This window comes from Pseudopipra pipra, chromosome 16, assembly GCF_036250125.1.
Source record: "Pseudopipra pipra isolate bDixPip1 chromosome 16, bDixPip1.hap1, whole genome shotgun sequence".
Lineage (NCBI taxonomy): Eukaryota > Metazoa > Chordata > Aves > Passeriformes > Pipridae > Pseudopipra > Pseudopipra pipra.
The window spans coordinates 9,111,005-9,135,976 of NC_087564.1; the positions used below are offsets into that span (position 1 = coordinate 9,111,005).

Genomic DNA, 24,972 nt, shown 5'->3' on the forward strand with positions numbered 1-24,972 from the left:
AGGGGGAAGAGACAAAAGAAATTATTAGACTTCCAGTAACCAGAAGACAAAGCCTATTAGTCAGAGGCAAACAGAAGAAAGGAAGCCAGCGAGATAAGATGCAGACCCCTAGGGAGAAGCAGCCAGAGAGAAGGAGCCCAGCCAGGGAATTCTGATGAAGTTGTTAAGGGGGTTCCCTCTAATCTTCCTGCCACTACCAAGTCCCTCAAGTGTTTACAGGTTGTTCTTTAAGTCTTCCAAGAATTCTGGCTACAATTTTCAGCTCCTTCTGTATTATTAATTACAAGGATGAAAGAAAGGACTGTTTTTCTAACATCCCATGCCTTTATTTTTATAGTCTCTTCTTACTCAGAGCAGAGTTTTCCTGTTACATTCACTCGCACAGACCCATGTGCCTAATGAAACAATAACATTGTTTCTGCAATTTGCAAGTTCTTCCAAACTGCCAAAATCCCACCACGATGGATTTTACAGTGCTCCAAAGCTCTAAATTAAACTTAGCAACAATTCCCCAGCACCAATAAAGAGAACCAAGTGCTTCAGTTTGCAGCAGTGCTGGGGCACTCCTGCCAACCCACAGCTGTACATCTCTTTACATCCAAACCACCTGTACATCCCTTTTTGCCACGAGGAAGTGCAAGTGTAGAAGAGTCCTGTCTGTCCTTCTTCCATCTTCTTTCCATCTACTCTACATCTGCCCCTATACACAGACACACAACACACAGGATTTCTTTCTCTTCCTTAAGCTGAACCCAGGCAAGCAGCAGAATCAAGGCTCTTCCTCATCCACTCACAAATTTGTCAGAACAAGTCCCTTTGTCTTAGAAGTCTGTCAAACTGTCTGGCAGCCTTTCTTGCTCAATATATACTTCTTTAATTAGTTTCAATGACAGTCTTCCAAAAGAGCTGTTCTTAGTTTCCTCTCAAAGCCACTCCTTCCTGTGATCACCTTTTTTCCATACAATTCATGCTAAATGGAAGCACGATGTAATTATGAATGAATTTCCAAGATCAGCAAATTATGAGAACTACTGACACAAATCAGTTGGAATTTGCTATAAACAAAACAACATCCAGCTTCAAAATAAAGCAAGAAACTGTACAGAGAAGGCACCTAACCCAGCCTTAAAGATCCAGAGCTGATTACAGCTCATATTGCAGGCTGTCACTGTCAAGATGAAAGCAATTTCAAAAGCATCACTTTGAGCAGCCAAGTATTACCAAAGCTGTAAGTTCCCCCATTGATAGCTTTGTGACATTTTTTAAGGATTATAGTAACTCATGCCTGCACACAACTTGCTATTAGGAAATAATCAGAATTTTAGAAATCATTACAAGAGCTGGTATTTGCAGTAAGTTCGTAAAGCCAGTTGTACTTTGCAAATCTGAACTAATTCAACACAGATCACAAGCTCTCCTTTTTCTGCTGATGTCAGAAAACCTTTGCTTTAGACTGTGAGTTGCCTTTCACATGAAGGGCTACGAATGTTTTCCACAGACCACCACGACACACCTGTGTGGGGAAGACTTTAGGGACAGACTACAGAACTGACAAGAACACGAGGTCAGATCTCTTTACTTTCACGTGCAACCTTAACTAAGGGACTATGTTTCTTTTTCTGAGGATTAGCTTTCACCAGGGAAACAAGCAGCAGTATTGAGGTGCTCAAAAAACACCAGCACTCAGACACTCTCTCTTCCCCTTGCTACAGCCCAAATAAAATACTTATACTGTAGTTACACATTAACTGTTTAACAAAGAGATTCTTAGATAATAAGAATTTGCTTAGATGATCAGTCTTTTTATCAACTGATCTGCCAAAAGAAGACTACCATGCCAGTGAGGCCTGTAATTTTCAGGAAGGTAGGGCAGTTCTGTGCTTTTTGTTTGTACAGTTATACCCCCTTTTTTTTCAGAGAACTTATTAGTCCTTTAAATTATGTGGCAGACATTATCCTTCAAAAAAAGTTACCAGCTGTGGATCAATGCTGTATCCTGACACTTGGCATCAGCCTGTCCAGTTATCAATGTAACATTTTGAAGGGCAGCATATCAGCAGTGTTAACTATTTAAAAGCTAATCAATGATTCTTTCCAGCAACCACAGCACCGATAGGAAAGGCACATTCTTTCAACCAATATTTGCTTGAAACACTGATTATGCAAGTTATAATTTAAGTTGTTACCAGCAGCTTATTAGTCACACCACAGCCTCTGAGAGAGAGTGATGAGCGCAGGCTGCAGGGTAAACACGCTCGGGGGAGGGAGAGAGCTCAGGCAGGGGGAAAAGTGGCTATGCAAAGGGGGGGCATGCTCGGATTGCCAGAACCACCTCGGAAATAAATCGCTTTGCAGTTTATTTCTCTGCCTTTCACCTGAAAACACCACGAACGTTAACGTTCCGGTGCGACACGTGCGAGGGCCGGGTACGGAGCGCACCCGAACAAAGCAGCCGCTGCCCGGCCCGGGGGCTGCGGGGCCCCCGCATCGCCGGCGCGCGAGCGGCGTTCGGGACCCCGCGGGCGACGCACACGGGAACACAACAACCCAGGGCACCCACCCGCCGGGGCGAGGCGGCACCGCCGCCGGGGCAGGGGGTGAGCGCGGGGCGGGCCCGGCGGCACCGAGCGCTCCCGGACCCCGCCGGCATCTCCCGGGGCAGCGCCCGCCGGGACCGCCCCGCCCGCGGCCCCGGGGCGGCCTCGCTCCAGCCGGGCACGGCGCTCCCGCGGGGCTGCAGCGCCGGGCTGCGGCTCGGGGGGGGCCCCGCCGTGAGGGGGCGGCGGCGACGCCGGCCCCCCCCCGAACCCAACCGGCCGTCCGCGGGGCTGAGGGGCAGCGCGGCGGCCCCGGCCGAGCGCCGCCGCCCGCGCCGCGCCGAGTCCCGCCCCGCCGCCGCCCCGCGCTGCCGGCGGTGCAGGCAGAGCCGCGAGCAGAACCGCGGTCGGTCCCGCACACTCCTCGCTCACCTCGGCGGCTCCGGCCGGCTCTGCCTCCGCCGCATCACTTCCGGGCGAGCGCTCAGCTGGCGGACGCGCCGTGACGTCACGACACGTGACGCCGGGGCGGCGTGCGCGGCGACGCCGCACGCACGGTGAGGGCAGGGCAGGGCAGGCGACCACCGGAGCGCGGCGGGACCCCGCGGGGGCGGGGCCGCGGCGCGGCTGCTCCAAGGTAAAGCGGGGGAGGGGGTGTGGATATGCGGAAAGGGCGGAGGGAGAGGAGGGGGCGGAGGTGTGCGGAGTGGGCTGAGCCGCCCTCCCCCCTGCGCTTCGCGCGTTGGTTCCACCCGGCTGCGGGGGCAGGGCTGCCCCGGCCGCCGGGGGGCGCAAGGGAGCCCGCGCCTGGAGCGCCCCCCAGCGGCCGCGCAGCTGCAGGCCGCGGCGGGGGTGGCAGCGCCATCTTGGCGGAGGCGGCTGCGGGGGCGCCCGGGGCGGGCAGCGCTCCGTGCCCACAGTGCTTAGTGCCCACAGACCTCGGTGCCCACAAACTTCGGTGCCCTAAGCATTCAGAGCCCACAGTGTTCAGTGCCCACAAACCTCGGTGCCCACAGTGCTCCGTGCCCGCAGTGCTCGGTGCCCACAGCGTTCAGTGCCAATAGGACAAGAGGACATAGTCTTAAGTTGTGCCGGGAGAGGTTTAGGTTGGACATTTGGAAGAATTTGTACACATAAAGAGTGATTAGACATCAGAAGGGGCTGCCCACGGAGGTTGTGGCGTCACCGTCCCTGGAGGTGTCCAAGACTGGCCGTGGCCCTCGGTGCCCTGGTCTAGTTGACGTGCTCATGTTTGGTCACACATTAGCCTCAGTGGTCTCAGAGGTCTTTGATTCAGTGATTCTGTGCCCCACAGCCCTCAGTGCCCACAGCCCTCTGAGCCTACAGCCCTGCTATGCTTCTCAAATAGTGACTAAAAGTCACGTCTATCAGTGAGCATCAATGAGTTTCACTGAGTGACCCTCAGAATGAAGTAAGAAAAGGGGCAGGGAGGGTTGTGTCTCTGCTGGCCTTAATATTAATACCTGTTTTTAAGCTTGGGTGTTTCCAATGCTGGGAAATATTTCTATTCATGCATTCAGTTGCATTTGGCTGGAAGCCAAGGTATGAATAAGGTGCATAAATCTATACTGGGGTTTGTGTCCATGGTGTTATATTTCTGTAGGCTTCTATGTTATATAAGCAAGGCCATCCAAGGATAGCAGAGACTTCATTTTCTCTGCTGTATTTCTCACACTGCATTAAAACCTCTTTCACTGCTTGTAAGTAATTGAAAACTAAACAGAAAGGAGGAGAAAACCATTCTAACTGTATGAAAACATGAATGACAGCTGGACAAGACAAGAGACAAGTTCATACTGCTTTAGAGTTTACCTGGACACTGTGTGCTTTTCATGAGAAAGCTAAGAAATAAGTAAAGCAATTTTTTTTGTTTCCCTTCCCCCTCTCCACAGTCTAACTCAGCATTTCTGGTCTTCCTCAGGCTCCTATGGCATGGGAGGCACTCCCAGGGCAAGAGTCTGTATGTCCTACTAAAACTAGATAATACCTCGACCACCTCAGACTAAAACAATGAAAACTGATCAAAAGGGACTAGACTTTCGTTTATTCAAATTAAAAGAATGTTGTAGAATACTAATTTTCTGTAAATTGGCTTATTTAAAATGATGCAGGAAACCAGTGATAAAATCCATGTCCTTGCTTTTACTATTTAATTATATTCTCTTTGCATGCAGTTTTCTTTTTCTGATCAAAAGACTGCTCCATATGTAAGAGAAAGCTTAAAAGAGATCCAAGTTCAGTCAGAAATCTGAGGCACGAGATAGAATGGCAGAGTTCTTATCCCAGCTGATGAACAGTGTCAGTTCAATGACTTAGAGAGGCAGGTTCAGAGGTATCAATTGGGGTTTCAGATCAGAGTTTCAGATCAATTTGCCAGCAGAAACACACTGGCATTAGAAAATCCTAAACACTGTGAAAGTTACCCTGATTTCAGATACCCTTACTGAATAACTTGATTCAGTAATTTCATTCTTTTTCACCAAAGATGCATGTATTTGTGATTGCAGCTTGCAGATGGAAACAGTGAGAATTGAGTCAAATAAATCCTTAATGGGAATGTCTTGAAATTTGCAGGCTTCTGTCACTGGTAGAAATAAGGATGTGACACCATCATGGAAGAATATTATCTGTCATTCTAGTCTGTTTTTCACTATGTGGAGATGGAATACTTTAGCTGTGATTGAAGTTTCGCTATGATTCGGTTTTGGCTGAATCTTAAAAAAAAAAAGGTATGAATGTTCAATCAAGAATGACAATCAAATGAAGTTTTCATTTTGCCAGGCACATCCTGCAGCCACATGTGCTCGGGGTTTGCAGGGTGCCAGCTGTCACAGGCTACTGAGACCTTGATTTGAGCAAAAGAAGAAAAAATTACTTTTGTGGAAACTGAATTTTGAAACTTAGTATTGCTGGAAGGCATATGAGCTGCCCAGCTATCACAGGAATCTGTGACCCCTCCTTTTTGTGCCACAGGGACTCATTGTCTCAGTTGCTGTCCCTCAAAGAACCAAAACCATTGCTGCCTTAGGAACTAAAGGCTCATTTTGGCAGACTTGCGGGAAAGATGAATATGGATTACTGGCCTCTCATTGCTGTGGAGAACTGTGGAAGGAATGATTGATTATCTGCTCATTAGCAGCAGGAGAGAGACTGCAGGTCGCTCTTTAGCTAAGTGGAATCGTTTAACTCTTAAAAAAGAAAAGGTCAGATATGTGCATTTTTCTGCATCTCCTTAAATAAACATTAGCGAAGAGGAGCTGTAGATGGTCAACAGGCTGGACTGTCATAGGGGCACATTGTATGGAACATGAGAGTGTTCTGCACTAGAATATTGATACACCATGGTCTTGAATGATGTAATTTATTCCCATCACAGAGATGTGAGCACAGCTTGATTTGGAAGGCAGTCAGCCCAGCAGCTTGTCACTATGTCTTTAGGACTCCCTGCCAGTAGCAAATCAGCTGTCAAGGAAAAGGTGTGTTGCTCCTAAGTAAAACATTTTACATCTGAGAAGTTCAAAGTAGCCTTTGCCAATTATTTCATGCAGAGTTCTTTTCCCCACCATCTCCTCCCCAAGCAAATAATTTCTCAGCACCAGCACAACGTGTGCATTACTAACACATGCCCCAGTTAGCTGGCATGTAAAAGAGGAGATCTATTGTTTTAAAAGATCCTCTTTTTTTCCCTATGGGCCATTACTTTCACCCTTTGTTTTCTAAAATCCTCTACGTACTCACTGCTGGCAGATTTTACGTTTAAAGTTGGTAGCTAATGCTTGATGTGAGAAGAAAGTTTCAAATAAAATAGTCTTAAAACCAGCAAAGGCACCGTGCAGAGAGCAGGAGAGTGCTGGACAGGCATTTGGAGCCAGGCATCCCTCACTGGGAAGCAGGTAGGATTGAGCTGCCTGTATATCTGTGGTCAGGCTCAGTGCAGCCTGCCTGCAGTCCTGGCTTTGCTTTGACACTGCACTATTGGGGTCATTTTACAGTTGACAAATTCCTTTTGTTATTTTTATATAAACTTTTAAATTCTAAACAAGCCTGCAAATAGCAAAAGAAGACTGATGTTTCACTGATTATTCAGATTATTGAATTTTTGGGTCAACTATCTAAAAATCCAAAGGAATGTTTATTCCTGAAAGAAAAACTTATGGCATTTTATAGTCTAAGGTATCATTTGTTTTAATTAACAGTTAAAAAAGTTTGCATCTTCACCACGCAGTAACTCATTAACTGCTCAGATCTCCGCTGCGAGTTTGGATACAATGGGATGTTTCAGGTGCTTGATGTGCTGTTGATAAGAGGGGTTTGCATGTAGATCCCAGAGCGATACAGCCCCGCGCTGCCGGGCTCTGCCCCAGCATCCAGCTGTGCCTGTTTGGAAGCCAATGCCTGGCTTCCCTCCAAAGCCCGGACTCTGACAGGGGGCTCCAAACCAGCTGCAGCCTCCCGCTTTTCCCAGTGACACGTCTGTGCGCACACACCTACCTTTGACCTCTCCTGGTTTGTTCTGTGGCAGCAAACACCCGAAATTTGCTCAGCTAATACAATAGCCCTGTACTTTTTGACACAAACGCCTGTGGTTAACCTCTGTGGGCTGCCTGCTGCAATAAAATGAAGGGTGGTAGAAGTTAAACAATGGGTGTGACTACCACAAGATGGGTGTTAGTGGGAAAGTGGTGTAACATCCACTTAGCATTCCAGAGATGTGAAATATAATTATGATTTAAATGCCAAAGATGTAAGTTGCAGGATGAGTAACTACAAGGACATGAAAGCCTTCCTTATCTTCCTTTCTATCCCACTCAGAATCATTTTGCACACCCACAAAACTAATAAAAGTAGTGTCACTTGATGAAATTACACCTGATACATGACTTGTACCGTCACTTACATTTCTGTCAGTGTGGGCTCTGTTTACACCAAAGAAAAAATTCCAATCTCATTTACAACATTTTAAGTTGGAAGTGATTTTGCTCTCAGTGGAATTATTCTCTGTTTATACTCCCACTCAGATCAGAATCTGACCTAGGCTTTGAATTTTGTCTTATTTGCTCTCATCCTTTCCTATGACAGGCAGGGGTCCTCAATCTGTAAAGGGCTCCTCACACCTACATTTATGTATCTTTGCAGAAATGGCTTTTGAGCAGGTCTGTATTGTTAGAAATTGTCAACTAAATCAGCCTGGGAGCAGCTGGTTGCTGAGTGTACATGAATAGCTGCTTAATGTCTTTTACATCATCCAGCATATGTGGGAAGGAGAGCGAGAATGCAAAAGCGCAGCCCATGCCTAGACGAGGGGCTACACACTTCTGTAGCAATTCCAACACAAAGAAGTTAAAGAATGAAAGGGTAAGTTCTAGATAGGGCAGTGGAACAACTAGTGGGGAAAAAAAGTGAGTTCTAAACTTTTCAATAACATCTTTATAAACAGATACTCGGTATGTTTAAAATCCAAGAGCAGAAGGTGTGATCAGCTCTGAACAAAGGGCTGGCCCAAGTTGTGGCCTTGGAAATTGTCTGTGTAGATCAGAACTGAAACCTGTATTTTAAACATTTTTTCCCCTAACATTGTTCCTCTTGTTTTCTTTATGGATTACATGAGAACCTAAGGTGAAAGTTTCTAGCACAGTACTGCCTTTTATTAGCTGTCAGCAGGGAACAAAGAGTATTATCAGCTCCACAAAGGTGACACCTTCAGATAAAAGCACAGGAGTGAGGCCAGGATTTGGGACTCAGTTTGTGCTTGGTTAGACCTTGTAATTGAACTGTTTGTTTTCTGTACAAAATATGCATGGGGCAGGGGTAAGCAGTGATTTTTCAGATATATGTTCATCTGTGGCTTTGTGTCTGACTAATTTCATTGCCTGAAGTGGAGCTGTAGAGTGGATAAATTGAAGCACTTACTCCATAGTGTTTGATGAGCTGGGACTACTTAGTTATAATGTTGTGGATATTTGTTTCCTAGAAATACTGTAAACATTTACTAGAAATACCTTCTGCTGGGTAGGAAGAACAATTTTCCATCTAGGGGAAAAAATATGATTAGTTAAACATGTTAGAATACAAATAGCAAAATAAAATTGTTTTCTCTTACAAACCAGAGAAAAAGAGTTCATGAAACCATGAAAGTCTTCAGATCATAGCAACAGTTAAGACAAAAAAGCCTAGGATTTAATAGTTTGGGATTTTTTACAATAAAGAACTATGGGCCAAATCCTGTCTTCATGTTAGTATCAGTAATTCCAACTTTGGTGAGTGTCTGGAGCCACAGGAGGCCCGTTCTGGTCAGTCACCGTGGCAGAGGCAGCCACTTGAGAACGGAATGGCCTGGGAAGACTTTGGCTCAAGCCTCTCTTCCACAACCCAGAAAAACAGGAATTGCCACAGACTGCAAGGAGATGAGCGATAGCACATTGCCACACTTCCCACAGTAGTTTGGGTGCATGCATTAGAAAGCAGCTTTTCCTCATGTGGGAGGAAAAGAGGGAAAGAGCACTCCCTCCAGAGGGCAGCTCAGGCTATCTGAATAACTCTGCTCCAAACTGTCCTCTGGAGGAGCCATTCCCAGCACACAGGTCTGATTTCAGGATAGATTCAGCCACAGTAATTAGAGTTCCAGGTTGGCAAGTGGATCCTGAGACAGTCAGATAATGTCCTGTCCCTGACACTTGTTCCTCACTGCATCCATACACTTACTTGGGAGTGCTGCTGCATCTTCCTTTGGGACAGTAAAGTGCCTTTGACAGTTGTGGTGCCCCAAAAGCAGAAGTCATTGTTTCTGTTAACTTAATCCATGTCAGAAATGTTGTTATTCCAGAAGTGGATTTGTCTCAGGGATATCTGTGGTCTGGCATGAAATAGTGTAACCATTTATATGATAAAAGGCTCAATTACATAAAACAAGAATAGGATTTCATTCTTTCTTCTGACAAATATTCTTATCACACCTGGAGGCTGATTCAGTGGGCTCAGCAGGTACACAGCTCTCTGAAAATCAAGACATTCAGGACTTTCCTAAATCCACAGTTAGTCTGCCTCTCCTGCAGTGCTTAGATAAAATAGCTTTCATCACCTTTTCATCACATCAAACTCCAGCTGAATCATTACTGCCTCCTGTCACGGTACCACAAACAAGCTTCTCAGCCCCTGAGGCCTACACAGGTTTTCATCAATATCGTGGTGGGTTTATCACGTATTTCATTCACAGATCTCAAGATGCTTTGCAAAGATAGGGTCAGCACTGGTACAACGACGTCTCAGGAAGGGGGGCACTTACAGTTTCGGTGACTTGCCCAATGTCTGTTGCAAAACAGCCGTGAAACAGAACCCAGGCATTCTTGTACCAGGCTTGTGATTCAGCAAAGCACTAAACCAAGTGCTTAACTTTGAGCATGAACTCAAGCTGTTTGAATGGAGACAGATTTAAGTATCAGTTTAAATACTTTGCTGGACTGGGTCTTCAGCTTTCAACAGCTAATTGTTGTTTACAGCTATTTCAGGGTTTTTTCATACAGCTCAGCATATTTTTAGATGATGGAAATATTTTTAAACTAATTCAATGGTGTGAAAACACGTACTGCTTGCTGGCCTTTTAGCAACTCAAATGTTCATGCATATGTTTGGGGGTTTGTGTTGTCTTTTCTAGATGACCCCAGCGACTCGACAAAAAGTTCTTGGCCTTTACCGCAAGATATTTCAAATAGCCAAAAAATGGCAGTCGGCATCAGGACAGACAGAGGAGACTGTTAAAGAGAAAGAGTACATTCAAAATGAGGCCAGAACGTTATTCCGAAAAAACAAACACGTGAGTGTCCTTACAGCTTTGAATTTCTTGCTCTTTCCTTCCTTCCTCTTGCTCTTTGCACTGTCTCAGTGACTGGATGCTAAGATACGAATATAAGAACTGAGCTCCCAAAATTTTATTCACCTTAAATGGTTTGGGTGTATTTGGGTTATAATTTAAATTTCATCCTTGAGAAAAGTCAAACCATTTCAGCTCTTCATTAACTGCTGTAGAAGTCTAAAAGGTCTCTTTTCACTAAAAAAGTGCCAAGAAAAATTAAATTCCAAAGATACTGCCTGTGTAATTGAAGCAGCTTTTGATCTTTACAAAGTTAGCTAAGTGTATCATTACCCATGCAATGGCAAACAGAGCTCAGCAGCTTCTTTTTTTCTTTTCAAAGCAGCAATTATTGGCACTTCTTTTAAAAGAAGCACTTTAATTTTTTTCTTAAGGAAGAAATTTCAAACCCCTTTTGAAAGAGGCGATACAGACTCCATGGTAATCAAAGGTCCTTCTTGTAATTCAAGATCACAATTTTTACTTATAGCCCATATTGCTCTAGGACTAAATTGAAGTAATGCAAAGTCAAAAAATTAATTTAAGTCATAATTTACACCACATTTCTGACTTCAAAGGGAGTTTCTGGATAGCATGGTAAGAGAATGTGCACCAAGGAGTGTCCTTCCTTTCTCCTCTAGCTACCTCACAGAGTGACGGATGGGTGAGTGTGGCTTTTTCATGGATGTATTAGTAGTTTACATGTGTATTGTCTTTTTACAGAGAAAATACCATGTTTGGGTAAGAAACTCCTCCTTTAGCTTCAGTCCTGACAGCCTCTGGGCCTTAACATCCAGCACCATCACACCCAGAGCTGTTGAGTCAAGGAAAATACTGATGTTACCTTTTATGGATGTGAACAATACAATCCTTGTATCCTTGGGATTGCCAGAACAAGCTAAAGAAAGTCACGTGGCTGTGCATCATTTACACTTGAGCTTCCAGCTGCTAATTGCTGTACTTTTACAAAATATTTGTTTGTATGATCTTAGGTAACAGATCCAAAGCTGATTGAGCAGTGCATAGAAGAATGTGAGGCAAGAATAGAAATTGGACTGCACTATAATATCCCCTACCCGAGACCTGTGAGTACAAATCCAGTCACAAAGCCTTCAGCATTACCTGCTTAGCTCTCCCTGCACAATGAAACCATGAGTTTACATCACTGTCACTGCACTGCATTTTTAGATGAGCTGGCATTTAAATGTGTGCTAAATCAGAGCCAAGTGTACATTGAAACCTTCTCCATCTATCTTCTTTCACTGTAAATTGTCAGGTTTCTTCTCAAAATAAGGAGTCAAAGCCTAAATGGAGTTGTGTGAGCCAAACTCCCGAGGCCTGTGAATATTTAGCCAGTCTTGTCTGACCAAAGAATGTAGAAAAAGATGGTAATGGAATCAAATAATAAACAAGAATGAGAGAATAAAAATACTTAATTGCATCTGCCATAGATAAAATAATTTTCATAGCCTACATTACTGGTCATAAATCAAGTCCTGTGGAAACACTTGTCTATGTTGCTGCTTCTTTTCCCTTCTTCCTAGAGAAAAACATACCCAAGATTACTGAAATACTGGAAGTTGCAGCAGTGTCTTCTATTGCACCACTCAATACAGTTTCCTCCCTGCCCAGTCACTTTTGTCTGTAGTACTTTATGTTGCCTCCCAAAGAGGCTTCCTCTCTACTCCTGTTAATTAGTTTATATTTTCACATCTATAGTTCCCTGATCAATGCAGTCACGGTCAAAAGCAAATTGTATCTTCATCAGATTCTTGCCTAAAATATGGTCACTGTCAGCATCTCTTTCACAATACAGAATTACAGTGCACATCTGGCAAACAGTGTTCCTAGAAATGGGCCTAAAATGTGTTCTCTACAGTGGCTTCAAAACCCCAAAGGATCAGCTCTCTCAGACAAACTAGATGATTATTATTTCTGAGATTCTAGAAATCTCTACTCCTGCTTTAGTCAGTGCTTTTACTACTATTTGCACCTAAACAGCCATCTTACAGCCTGACAGCCTCAGCAACAATAACATCTGACTGCTACCACCTACGTTTTCCAGTCACTTAGGGGGGGTTACAGCTGCATGACTCCCACGGAGAGTCTTATGAAATAAAAAGACTTTGTCAATCAAAGGAAGAGCCTGTCACCTATTGCTCCTTCTGCTTGTGGAGTCAATGACATTGATTGTGCATTTTAATGTGGCATATATAATCACGACAAAAAGAAGGCAGGCTTTCAATACATACAGTTTGGGGTTATTTTGTGACTTCTTAAGTAGGTATGAATAAATCACACAGTGCTTCAAGACATCTACTGAGGAATTTTTAGGATTATCTAGGTCTTATTGTTCTGGAACAGCAGTCCTACTTCAACAAGTATTTTATCATTACAGTCTGATATCAAACTGCAAAACAAGGTTACTAAGGCCTAAAACATAGGATTTTAATAAACACAACATTTAGGGCCTGAAAGTTACTCCACTAATCTCTCCTTAGACAGTGCTCCTCCTAGAAATCTAATAACCTGGATAGAGACAATACACTTGCCCTCTCCAACGTGTGAAGAAACTATTTAAATCTCAGTGACACCTAGTCTGTATATATGCTGCCTTTTTTCTTCCCAGTTTGCTCCTAACTGGTGGGATTTTCTTTTCCAGATCCATCTGCCTCCTATGGGTCTCGCCCATAAACAAGGTCGTACGTTGCGACACCAGGAAAAGTTAAGGAAGATTTCTAAGCCAATATACCTGAAATCCCATGATGAAGTTTCATAGCCCACCACTTAAGCTGTGATGTGTAATCACATCCTTTAAGCTGTGAACTGCAGTCCAGGTGATTTGTGTGCACAACTGTGAACTAAGGTGTTTTGGTCACTTGCTCACACATTTCCTGAGGCCAAAAAGCCAATTGATACATTGCATATGATGGATAAAGTTGGTCTATTATTTATTTATATTATTTTTAACCACTGACTTGTCAATAAAACTAACACTTTTCAAGGAGTGAGGTGTGATACAAAGATTACTTTGACATCAGGACAAATTACAGCAGGTTCTCAAACTCAATCTATAGCAGGATTGTCTGATGGTTTCAGGATTCTGTGTGCTCAGTTGTAACTCAGTTGTGCCTTGTGTAAGGGTCAGTCAAAATTAAGGAAATCCAGGAGAATCAAGCAGATTCTTGATCTTCTGAACACAAGTGGGAACACAATGACTGCATCATGCAGCTGCTTTCCTTCCTCTCTTGTCCCTGCTCTGCCTGTTGTCCCTGGGGAAACGTTGCAGTTTCATAGTACCTCTGTGGTGAAGTTCTGTTTCTGAATGGGCAGTAGCAAAGACACAACTGAAGTGCCCACTACTCCTTCTTTTTCCTTTTTGCAAATTGCAGAGGGATGGTCTAGAGACTCCAAGTCAGCTTTTCCCCCTTCCTTTGGAGAGGGTGTGGATGTGAAATGCAAAGTTTGGAATGCCATTACACAACTCTGAGTAAAACATTCCAGTGTTGGGTTCCTTAGGTTCCCATGTATGGACTGACTGAAAATTCTCCCTTCAGAGTATCACGAGTATGGAAACAAGCTTAGGATGCTTTGGTGTGAGGACCATGTTTTCACATGGTCAGTCTTGCAGCATAATCACCGTGGGGACTTTCTCAACAATTATTTTAACTTTAGTGTGAGGTTTTAGCTCTCAGATTATGGACAGAACCCCAACTTTAGTAAAAGGAAGTATCTACAAGTCTCTAAAGTTTGAGGGGTATTTCTGTTTCACAGATGCCTCTTGAATGGAATTAAAATTAAATGAATTTTCCTCTCACTGGCCGTCAATTACTTTGCCTCATTTTCAGTCCTCTGACTTTACCAGGCTGTTCTTGAGGAAAGCTGGGGGAGCCTTTCATCCCTCAGGCTGAAAGTAACAATGAGACCAAGCTGTGGACAAGAGCCACACTGTACTGGATACTACCTAAGCACAGTCCACAGAGCTTTAAGGAAAACCTATTCTAGCCCAAAGTTAATAGTAGCAAAAAAAAGCAAATTTTAAAAATGCAGTGTGTATGATTTCCTGTTAAAGTGGGGGAAATCAGTGAAATCTCCTCTTCTGAGATCTCCAATTCATCCTAAACTCTCCAAGCTCTAATAGACAATGACAAAGAAATATTCTTGTCAACCTGAAAAGTAAGTTAGAACTGGTCATGTGCAGAACAGACTGACAGTCCCTCCCCCAGGAATGCACTCCTAAGAGTGAAAAAAAGCACAAGCGGATGAGAAAGTACAAGGAAACAATAACAGGAGTGAATCAGCATGACAGGTACTGGCTGGCCCAATTTCTCACTGCCCTTCATGGCTCCAGTCCACAAAGGTATCTATTTCCATATAGTTATTTCCTGGGAATGCCACATGTGGGAAGTAATAGGTAAAATGCCATTGTTCTGCCTGTCAGTGGGATCTTTGCAAATTTAGTGCTGTCAGGAAGACACAGAAGTCCTTTAGCCTAGGAAAAGGGGGATGGAATAAAGAGAGTAAAAAAATAACATGATTATACACACTGCTTAATCCTTCACTGAAAGAAGTCCAAATACAGTCTTTTCCTACCCTCATTCTGATACACCACTGTAGGCATGTGTCAACTGAGCCAAATCAAAATGTGCAGAGACAAGGGGTTTGAATGGAAGCTTAAGCTCCCTTTTTGCCATTAAAGTATCATTTGAATCTTTTGAATTGTTAAAATTCCTGTGGTTAATGAAGGTGCTGATGCTGTGACACATCGGGTGAATAAACAGCTTTGTAAACAAGCAGTCTGAATTTACTGTCTCTGTTATAGTCACAACTCTTTCCTAAGCACATACCGTAAGATTTAGATTATTTCAAAAAAAAATCCCTAAAATCACAGAAGATTTACACCAAATTGAAAGAACAACATGAGTTTGAGTTTACTACTGAAGGAAAATACAAACAAGCAATTTTAAAAAGGATCAAGTAGCCTTGATAACTCAAAGAAGTTACTGCTTAACTGAGAAGCCAGCAAGTTGAACTGTAGTGACAGCATCACATTATTTGAGATGCCTTAAAATGCTAGAAAGCCTAATGATTTTTCAAAATAAGTGTTGGAAAAATTATTAACTAGTGCCTCATCCTCATTACTCTCCAGCACCAGAAAGCAAAGACTACGATTTGTTGAAACCTCGGGCTGTTCTGCTAAAGGAAGGACTAGATCAGCACTTTTGTCAAGTCTGGAGAGAAAAACCTTTATTTTGCAGCTTAAGTTAAACTCTGTATGGAAAGGAGAATGTGCCTTAACTGGAGTCCTTTGTTTTGGAGGTCAAACCATTTTGAGTGAGTTTTATAAAAAAAAATTCATCTGCAACTCAGTCCAGCAGGTCAGCAAACATCTCAACTGGTACTCTTGTATTAAATGCCAAGGACTGTATAGCTTCTGTCAAGAAGTATCCCAATGATTGCCCAATATGTCATTCCTACACATTAATTTTACTTGCAAAAAGATGTTGTCCTAAAATGCCTCTGAGTTCTGCAGAATTTATAATGCACTGCAACCAGTCAGTGTACACTCTGTCCTGTACTTCCTGAACTTTCTCCTATTCCCCTACCAGTAAATACCGTCTCTTTCTAATTTATCACTGTAGTCAGGAGATGCTTTAGCGTGATTTAGAAGAAAAGATTACATTAACTTTATATTTTTTAGAAATAAAAACCCTGAGTTAGTTGCATGAACTCTCCTGCAAGCTACCATTGCTAACTTATGGTAGACAATAAGTTGCAGTAATAATTTGTTGACATGATATCTGGTCTTGAATATCTAAATAACACCTCCTTTCTGGACGTTCTGTCCCTAAATCCATCATTAGTAAGGCTGCAATTTATGAAGCCATGCACTTATGACTAACATTAGCAAGCACACAATCATTTAGGAAGATGCACTTGGCACCTGCTTGCTGGATGTATCCCTCAGCATTGTCTGGGTGTGAGGAAGAGCTCATTATGCTGCAGCAGCAACCCAAGGGAAGCATTACAGCACTGAAACATGTTAAGATGGATTAGGTTATCTGATCTATCTCCCTACTAATACAAGTTTCTTCTTGTAATACCTTTTAGATCTGGAGAAAATAAGGCAACCTGGACCTCACTCTCTTGGGGCCCTACTATGTATCCATCAGAAATTATATCAGTAACATCCACGTTTTATCCACAGGTCACTTATTTGATCATACCTATGAATTCATTTTCAAGAATGCTAATTAGAGCTGAGACCTGCAACTTTCACTGATTTTTCTAATCCTACTAGGCAAAACATTCTAGCTATAAGTAGAAGAATTTGGGGCCTTTGATTGGTCTTTTGCTTTTTCATTGTATAATTTTCCCTTTAACAGCCCAACAACGTTAAAATCAACAGAGACAGTACTTTCTGAAATGGTTATTTGTACAGATAAGAGAAAGGTTTCAATCTCCTAAGAAAATGTACAAACCTATCTGTATTACAGCACCCCTAGCTGAAAATCTTTCTCTGCTAAGGCAGAAATATCTCTTGCTCCATAATGTCTGTAGACTACATTTTTTTCCATCTGCTTTGAGTTATTAGCAAGGCTGTGAATCTGTGATTTGCTGTAATTACAGGCGGGTTTTGTGGTTTATTTAATGAGTGCTTCTAATTAAGAAATGGAAATACTAAACCTGTAAAGCCAGAATTCTAATACTACTGTTATAAGGCACTTTGTCCAAAAATTTTTCACATTTTTATCATGTCCAACTGGCAGCTGAGTTGTCTTTCTTAAAATGCATCTCAGCCAAGAAAGTTGGTGAATTCTAACGTTTAGCCAGCTTACCATTCTCCAGGAAGGTCTAGACAATGCTCAGGAAATAAGGTTGAGAAGCTCATTTCAAAGAACCACAGAAAAATATCTCTAAGACAGATATCCCTTGACAGTAAATTCCATTACTTTTTCTCAAACAGGGAGGGCAGCCCAGGAAATCACATCCTGCAGTAATCATCAGCTAAAGCCACTCAGCCATGCCTGATCCCTGGCAAAGGGGCAAGCAACAGATGCACAAACCCTCCTTTACGGACTCTTATCTATATATTTTTGGTCACATCTACAAAAGCTTGAAATTACATCTTTAATTACATTCCAAGAGATGCCTTCATATCCAATCTAAACATCAACACAGAGGAAGCATTTAGAAAACCACACGGTAACAAGGACATTGCACACTTGTAGTAGCAAAGTCACTATAAGTTCACAAGAACCACAAGTGTGTCATTTAATAAACTATCAACTACTGTTCACAAAAAGGTGTTAACAAGAAACCTTGTTAAGGTGGCAAGCTATGACACAGATTTCCAACAGTTTAAAAGTAATTGATGTCCATAAAATATAATTTAGGTTGCAAATCTGACTTTTTTTTTTAATGGCTTAATTTAGAGGACTGTGTTTGCAATACTAGCAAGAAGAAGCCTAAGAAAAAAAAATGTAAAGGACCAATTTTAATTAATTTATTTATAGATTTGCTGAAACACGATTCTCTTCTTAAAAATTGTTCACTATTTGGATAGCTGTGGTGTAGCATTCATAAACAAGTTTTGTTTTGCTATAAGTACCAAATATCATTTAGTCTAATTTGTTAAGAGTAGTTGCTTCCAGTCAGTAATTTGAAACACCTGCACATCTCTGTCCCTTTTATTAAAACAAACATCCATGAAGTGAACTGGCCTGACACCTTTGCCTTAGTCACCATGTAACAATAATGATGCACCAAATACCTGCACACTGTACTGTTAATGAGGCATCAAATGTGCTCCATGAAGATACTGTTTACCTGTGTGTGTGTTTACCTGTGTGCATCTCTGTGCAGAGCAGCACTGCACAACATCCCCTTAACACTCCTGGCTTACCATTCTTAACAGTTACTATTTTATGAATATCTGTATAAAACAAGCCAATGGTTAATTAAACAATAATGAACACTGTTGTCACCTGTCACAGCTAAGCACGACACAGCAGATAAATCCCTATGACAAGAACTTTATGTTTTAAAGAGTTGTAGCAGCATCCCTTAATGCTTGTAGCAGGATACTGGGAATTGCTGAATGATGGCTGCATCTCTGACTTTGTGAGGCCTTGAGCAAGTCATTAAAACGCTACAATCTGGGCAATGAAAAAAAGTACATGACCCCAAATTAGTGGATATTTATGCAGTGTGTGTTTTCTTAAATGTCTGCCTTGATCTTTGTGTTTCTCTTGTACCATGTACACAACAAGTCTAATGATGCATCTTTAGAACCTTCTTGGCATGCTGTGGGGTTTAGTTAATGACTGTACAGCTCTTTGAAGATGTTCAGGCTATTTTATTTTTAATTAATGCTTGCAAGCTACTTTGAGCTTCTCTGATGAAAGGGCTTAAACAAGTACAAAATTTCAGGCGGTCATTAGCCCAATATGCAAGTGAGCAGGATGAGGAAGTGTGCTGGGTTTGGCTGGGACAGAGTTAATTTTCCTCGCAGTGGCTGGCATGGAGCTGTGTTTTGGATTTGTGCTGAGCACAGGATTGATAATATAGAAATGTTTTTGTTATTGCTGAGCAGGGCTCAGTGGCTGAGCACCTGCCTGCCCATGGGAAGCAGCAAATCGATTCCTTTTTTTTTTTGCTTTGCATGTGTGCATGGCTTTTGATTTTCCTATTTAACTGCCTTTATCTCAGCTCAAGAGTTCTCTCCCTTTTACCCTTCCACATCTCTCCCTGATTGCTGTGGGGGGTAATTAGTGGCTGTGTGGGGCTTGGCTGCTGGCTGGAAGGAAGTAAAGTGGGAGAAAGGAAACAGCTCCTTTTGTCAGCTACCTGGGATATGCAGGTAAATCATAATGAAATTAAAAAAAAAAAAATTTAAAAGAGTTAAAAAATTATGAGACAAGCATACTGTTCTGAGAAATGGCAGGCTCCCCATACATGTGCTGTCTAGACGTTTTCTATGGAAATTCTGAGACACATCATTGAGGAATGACTATAGTTTTATGATATAGCTCTGGCAGTTCATTCTATCTGAGGACTGATTTTATATGTTGACAACAGAATATTCTCACCTCCTCCCTCCTTGCCCTACATACTCCTGAGACACAGGAGTGGCTGGCAAATCCAGAGAGTCTTATTTGCAGGAGCTGTGAAGTAGATTCCCATTAAAATCAGCATCAAAACTCTTTAGGCCCAATTTCATAAAAAAAACAAACCATGCAGCCATTGAGGAGTAAAGTATATCTTTACAATAACAAAATGTGTTTTGACTTGGATCCTCTCAGTCATCCAGCTGGCACAGAGCTGCCACACCTCGATTTATCCAGTGTTTTTGGGGCTTGTCTGAAGGGAGTTCAATGGAGAGAACATAGTTGGTTGAGTGGCCAGTGGTGGATAAGACACCTCTTCTTGCGCTTGTCTTGTATACAGGGCACGAATAGATGTTCATATGAAGAAATTTGGAACTTTCTCCAGGTTTCAGCCAGATTATGGGCAAAGGATCATAAAGGATTTTTGGTAGTGATTCTCCAATTAATGAGGATTCTCTATCCCATCGTGCACCTTCTAAAAAAAGGCCTCTCACATAAGCCCCATCTTGTGGCATTTTCTCCATTGTGTGCTCCTCCTTCATCACCTAAAATGATTAAACCATTGCTTGATTTTGTTTTTACCTGTAGCATATTAAATCCTGTAAGTGATAGTCTGAAATTTCTCCTTTAAATAAAATCTTTTTTCATCTGAAAACTCTATTTCTTGCTGCCCTATAACATGTTTCAAGCTGTTCAAGAAAACCAAAATTCTTCTGCATTTGTCTTACCTCAAATTCAAATCCAATGTGGTCGATGGGGATGGTGTATTTTCTGGCATAGTTTTGTAAAACACCGGTCAAAAAAGACTGAGTGAAGAAGAATCCTGAGAGCCAAAAGACTGTGGGTGGCCCATTGTCGACCCAATCCTGAATATGGAGAGAAAGAACAAATGTAAGAAAAAAAGTACAGTTGTGTCTTTACTGTGCCAATTCACCAGAAGAGGGATGTGCTATGAGAGCAAGACAAATAATGGAAGGGTGAGTTCATAACAAAACAGCTGTTCAAAAAGTATCTGGAATTAGTGTCACTTTTTATTCAAATTGAAAGAGAAGAGATTTACAGTCACATATATAAAATTTAATAGTGCCTGCTATGCACTGTTTCCAAAGCATTCTCACACCCAGTTTCTTTGAGCAGGGAAGTTGTTAAGACATCAAAGCCAATTAAAATGAATCTTCTAGAAACAGAAAAATGGGAACTATCAAAAGCAGCACTGGATTAGCACCCAGGGATTATACTCCCAACTCACCCTGCCGAGCAATTGCCCAGCTAATTCCAGTGCTTTTAATGCAGTGTATGTGTGAGTAGTTCACAACCTGGAGCTCTCAGAGTACTGCTGAGTGAGGACAGCACTGATACACATTGTACCCACTCAGCTTTCAACTACAGCACCCTGTCAGTCCAGCTCAGCATACCTGGAAGAAGACCAAACGACAGAGGAGATCGGACACGTAACTTCCCAGTGGCTTCAGTGATGGATAGGATTTGGCAGCCCACATTGATGGCACTTTTCCCACTAGCATGCTGTTGAAAACATCTTCAAGTTCAGAAGACATCAACACTTGGCCTTTAATGGCTTTGCCTATATTAATGAGGCTGCTCCGAACAACCTCAGTCAGCCTTCAGATTGAAACAAAGAAATTGTCATCAATGTCCTGTCAGAAATTCCTTCTCTCACCTGTAGTTATCACAACATTTACTTAACTTTAGAAAAGCAAACAAATTAAAAACACACACAAAGAAATAAATGACAATGAAAACTTCCACTCTAAACAAGGAAAATTAGGGGCCAGAGGTTTAAAGCTTGTAACACTGACATAGTGTGCTGTGAATATTGGGGCCTGGCTATCACTGACAAAGAATAAAGTAGGCTGCCTTACCTTGACACAACAAGCTCAAATCTGATGTAAGTTCATACTCCCAAGAATACATGTACAGTTTCTACATTCAGGTACTCAGCTGCAGCTTTCAAGTCTTTTTAAAAGATTCACCCAAAGCAGAATATAACATGTTAAAAAAATGTCTTGTAAAAGCTTACAACTGTTTAAGGCCTGTACTGATGAACACAAGCATATTTCGGTATTAGCAGTACTACACAAAACACTGAGCCTTACCTGTTAAATCGAATTAGTTCTTGCCTGAGAACTGTATTCATGGACTCTTCATAAAGTACTGGGTATGCCTTCATAACCTCTTCCATGTCATAGCTACTTGGTAATTTGGATAGGATGTCCTGTGCCAAATCTTCAACAATTTCCTGAAATCACAAGTTTGCAGTGAATAAGGAATATTCCTTTTTCCACCCCCCATATTTTTATTGAATAAATTCCACAAAATACTTTAGATTTTGTATTTTTTTCTGCACAACCACATAGCTATTTTAGTCAATTTTTGTAGAGATATAGTGCTTACATGCTCTTACTTGCTTTGAGCATTATCCTGTCTGCCAGTCTCCACATGTGCCTGCCGGCTCCTTTTTCCTTCTCAATACATTTAAATTTGTTAGCAATTTTGGTTTTATTTGCAAAAAGGTTTTATGTGACTTCTAAGGAAATTGGCAGAAGGGCAGACAAGTATAATCCTATTACTGCCACAATGAAGGAAAAGACAAAGCATGCAGCACAGGGGAAATTATGGGAAGACCACACGAATACCCCAGCCAGGAAAGAAGCTTCACTTACAGCATATTAGACATCAGAGAACATTGTCATTAGACAACCCTGCAGATATGAGGCTCCATTAATTCCACTTTTCAAGAATCCACGTGTGTATAAAATATAGGATGTCATATCTGAGAGGCTTGAAATGTCATTTATCTATATCTCAAAGGGGCATGGATTTAGCTTGAGTTGCCAGGACATGATGAAGAAATTCCCAGCACCTTCACAACCAAGTCCCACAGAGGGGAGGATGACAGGGAGGTCTGTGTCCATCCTGTCAAACTGCCCCCTCCTTTGTGCCACATAAGCCTCAAACACAGTGACATGTTTGGGACTGCAGAAAGTGAAGCAGCAAAGGGGAAGCAAAAAATCACATCTCAAAAACCCAGCATTCAATGAGTAATAACAGACATTGTAGCACAGACTTCACCAGGAAGACAACTTCTGCCTCCAATGGGCTTATACTCCTTGCCTGATGGCTGAATGACTTGATCTAATTTCCTGGCACTCTGGACTCTGTTCCCTAGTGAGAATAGCAGGGATGGTCATACAACCAGTGCTGGATGAAGTCAGGCAGTGCATGAATTTCCATCATTAGAATTTGCAGACTGGAATTAAATGTTATAGTTTAACAATTGCCTAGAGATGACAGGAAAGGGCACCTTTCCAGAGTGCAAGTTGATCTTTCTTCCCCAGTTACCTGAGGGGACTTGCCACCTCCCCCTGCTTGCCTAGGCAAAGTCAGGAGCACTCCATGGAAAAGCTGGTTAGTCTCCTGGTTATCCTTAGTGATGTCTGCATTTTCATGAAGTCCAAACACTTCAGGGTGTGTTATAATTGGCAAACTTCGTATGTATTCAATGTAAGACTGTAAAGGAAACATTCAGATACCAGACATCACACAATGCAAAATTCATAAACACTTGGTATATCCAACTTGGACAGAACCATTTACAACCAAACACAGTAGTTCCCTGTTAAACACATCCAGGGACTGACTTACACAATCTACAGAGATAAATATAAAAGTTTTGAGTGATTCAGAGACTCATGGAGGATTTGTTATTACCACCCTCATGTAAGTGGCAAAAAAAGGAGAGTACATTAGAAATATCCAAGGAGTGCTGGCAGCAGTCACAGAACAGGGTAGGATGCTGTATGTGTCACCCCTACAACTGTGGGCTACACAAATAGGTGGGATTTGAGCACATTTGTTATCTTTATGCAGTTGTTAAAAGGGAAAAAGGGGATGAAAACTGAGTATATACCTGTCATTCCACCTCTTCCTCCTGACCACTGCTTTCAAGGCAAAAGTGATGCAAGAGGGTACAGAAGTACCCTATGAATTCCTGTAGCTTCCTATTGACTATCTAGGACTGTACTGGAAACCTGCACAGGGGTGGCTCTTTGCATCAACGAATGGCAGAATATTAGATGGTCACTATGTCCCCATTGGGGTGTGGTAGATATTAAATACCAGATTCATATTTCATACATTAGATACGTTCTGGCCTGGCTTTGTGATCTTATGGGGTTTATTTTCAATTTGTTGTATTCGGCATATCAAAGTATAGTGTAGGTAAGTTCCTTCCCAAAAATTCAGAGAGAATTTACACCTATTTTCTTCTCACCTCATATGGGCCATGTGGTGGTATGTAGTAGTCACCTCCAGCTGAGAGCATGTATTTGTCCTGCTCTATATCCTTGTTATAGACTATGGACAGAAGGGACAGGAGAAGACGCCTGTCTTTATCATCTGTCACTCTACCTCCATAGTTACACTCCCCTGGGAAAGGACAAAGAAAACAAGGACAAAAAACCTGAAACTAAATGAACAAATAAAAACTGTTTTGCAATAATGTGAAAGTCTGGTAAACTGAAGCTCCAAAGCTCCAGATCTATAAACAAAAATAAGGAATGACAAGGCTGACAAAGGAGGTGCCAAAAAGCATCTTATCTTTCTGAATAGCCACAGCAACCAAGTTATTTACACAGCTCAACAACTCCTGCTTTAAAACTCATGACTATTATCACATCCTCTGGTAAACTGCCAAAGTTTACTGTGTCAGGCTCACATTGATCAGCAAAGGTGAATCAGAGGCCATCGACATTTTTACTTGATGTATATGAAGCAAAGACCAGAAGGCTTGCTGGGCCATTAGTAATTCTTCTACCTATATACAAGTCAAAACAGCAACTGAGGGTTTGGGATCCAACTCCAAGGACAGTTCAACTCCAGCATCCACCAATAACAACCAATTGTATGTGGAGGGCCAAGAAAATAAACCTGAGTGGAATCCACTCGATTTGTCAGGAACTCACAAGTTTGTCACTGTACCAGCTGAAAGTGCCCAGCAAAGTCAACACAGGAGAGGATGTGGTGCATGTACCTGTTAGATAGGTCAGAGCTTCAAATGGGATTTCTTCATATTCATTCAGAAACATCTGGATCTGCTGCATACTTATTCTGAGGTCAGATTCGTTGAACTCATATGGAATATTCCAACCTGTTCAATTGAGAAAAGATACACAGGGCAGTGGTGCACTGCACTGACAGCTGGGCTCAGGAGATGATGGTATTGGTACCACACTGCTACCACAGAGCTGAAGATACCACCTGCCACACATACCTAGAAGAGCCCTGGAATACCAGGCTGTGTACTGCACAAGGGACAATAGGACTCCATAACAATACTGTATCCTAAGGCACTATTATCATCATTCTATGTAATTAAAACATAAACAAACATAGGCATTTTGACATCACACTCTCCTGAAAATGATATTTTACTGGCTTG

General features: G+C 42.1%; 3 protein-coding genes across 14 annotated transcripts in view; 1 reads left to right on the top strand and 2 right to left on the bottom strand.

The window, feature by feature from the left end:
* Positions 1-3,060, bottom strand: part of DCUN1D3 (defective in cullin neddylation 1 domain containing 3) — an 18,505-nt gene extending 15,445 nt beyond the window's left edge. For 4 of the 5 annotated variants that reach the window (XM_064672973.1, XM_064672976.1, XM_064672977.1 and 1 more), the window contains exon 1: positions 2,970-3,060. The gene's annotated coding sequence lies outside the window, so the exon portion shown is untranslated. The remainder of the gene's footprint in view (positions 1-2,969) is intronic. The other variant, XM_064672974.1, reaches the window with a different exon arrangement.
* On the top strand, positions 2,577-15,197 carry LYRM1 (LYR motif containing 1). Of its 5 annotated transcripts, none has more exons than XM_064672986.1 (4): positions 2,577-2,597; positions 10,210-10,368; positions 11,397-11,489; positions 13,067-15,197. In XM_064672986.1, exons 2-4 carry the CDS (start codon positions 10,210-10,212, stop codon positions 13,181-13,183), a joined length of 369 nt encoding a protein of 122 aa, XP_064529056.1. In that variant the 5' UTR covers positions 2,577-2,597; the 3' UTR covers positions 13,184-15,197. The 5 variants fall into 5 exon arrangements, with proteins under 5 accessions (XP_064529056.1, XP_064529055.1, XP_064529054.1 ...); XM_064672985.1 differs by lacking the exon at positions 2,577-2,597 and adding an exon at positions 3,070-3,174; XM_064672984.1 differs by lacking the exon at positions 2,577-2,597 and adding an exon at positions 5,186-5,287.
* Positions 4,580-24,972, bottom strand: part of DNAH3 (dynein axonemal heavy chain 3) — a 70,206-nt gene continuing 49,813 nt past the window's right edge. For 2 of the 4 annotated variants that reach the window (XM_064672946.1, XM_064672947.1), the window contains 7 exons: positions 24,565-24,681; positions 23,806-23,960; positions 22,875-23,042; positions 21,629-21,771; positions 20,930-21,134; positions 20,243-20,380; positions 19,651-20,059 (listed from right to left, as the gene is read on the bottom strand). In XM_064672946.1, the coding sequence (XP_064529016.1) occupies positions 19,706-20,059; positions 20,243-20,380; positions 20,930-21,134; positions 21,629-21,771; positions 22,875-23,042; positions 23,806-23,960; positions 24,565-24,681 (1,280 nt within the window). In that variant the 3' untranslated portion in view covers positions 19,651-19,705. Of the gene's footprint in view, positions 7,166-19,650; positions 20,060-20,242; positions 20,381-20,929; positions 21,135-21,628; positions 21,772-22,874; positions 23,043-23,805; positions 23,961-24,564; positions 24,682-24,972 lie in introns of those variants that run through there. The other 2 variants (XR_010434703.1, XM_064672948.1) reach the window with 2 other exon arrangements.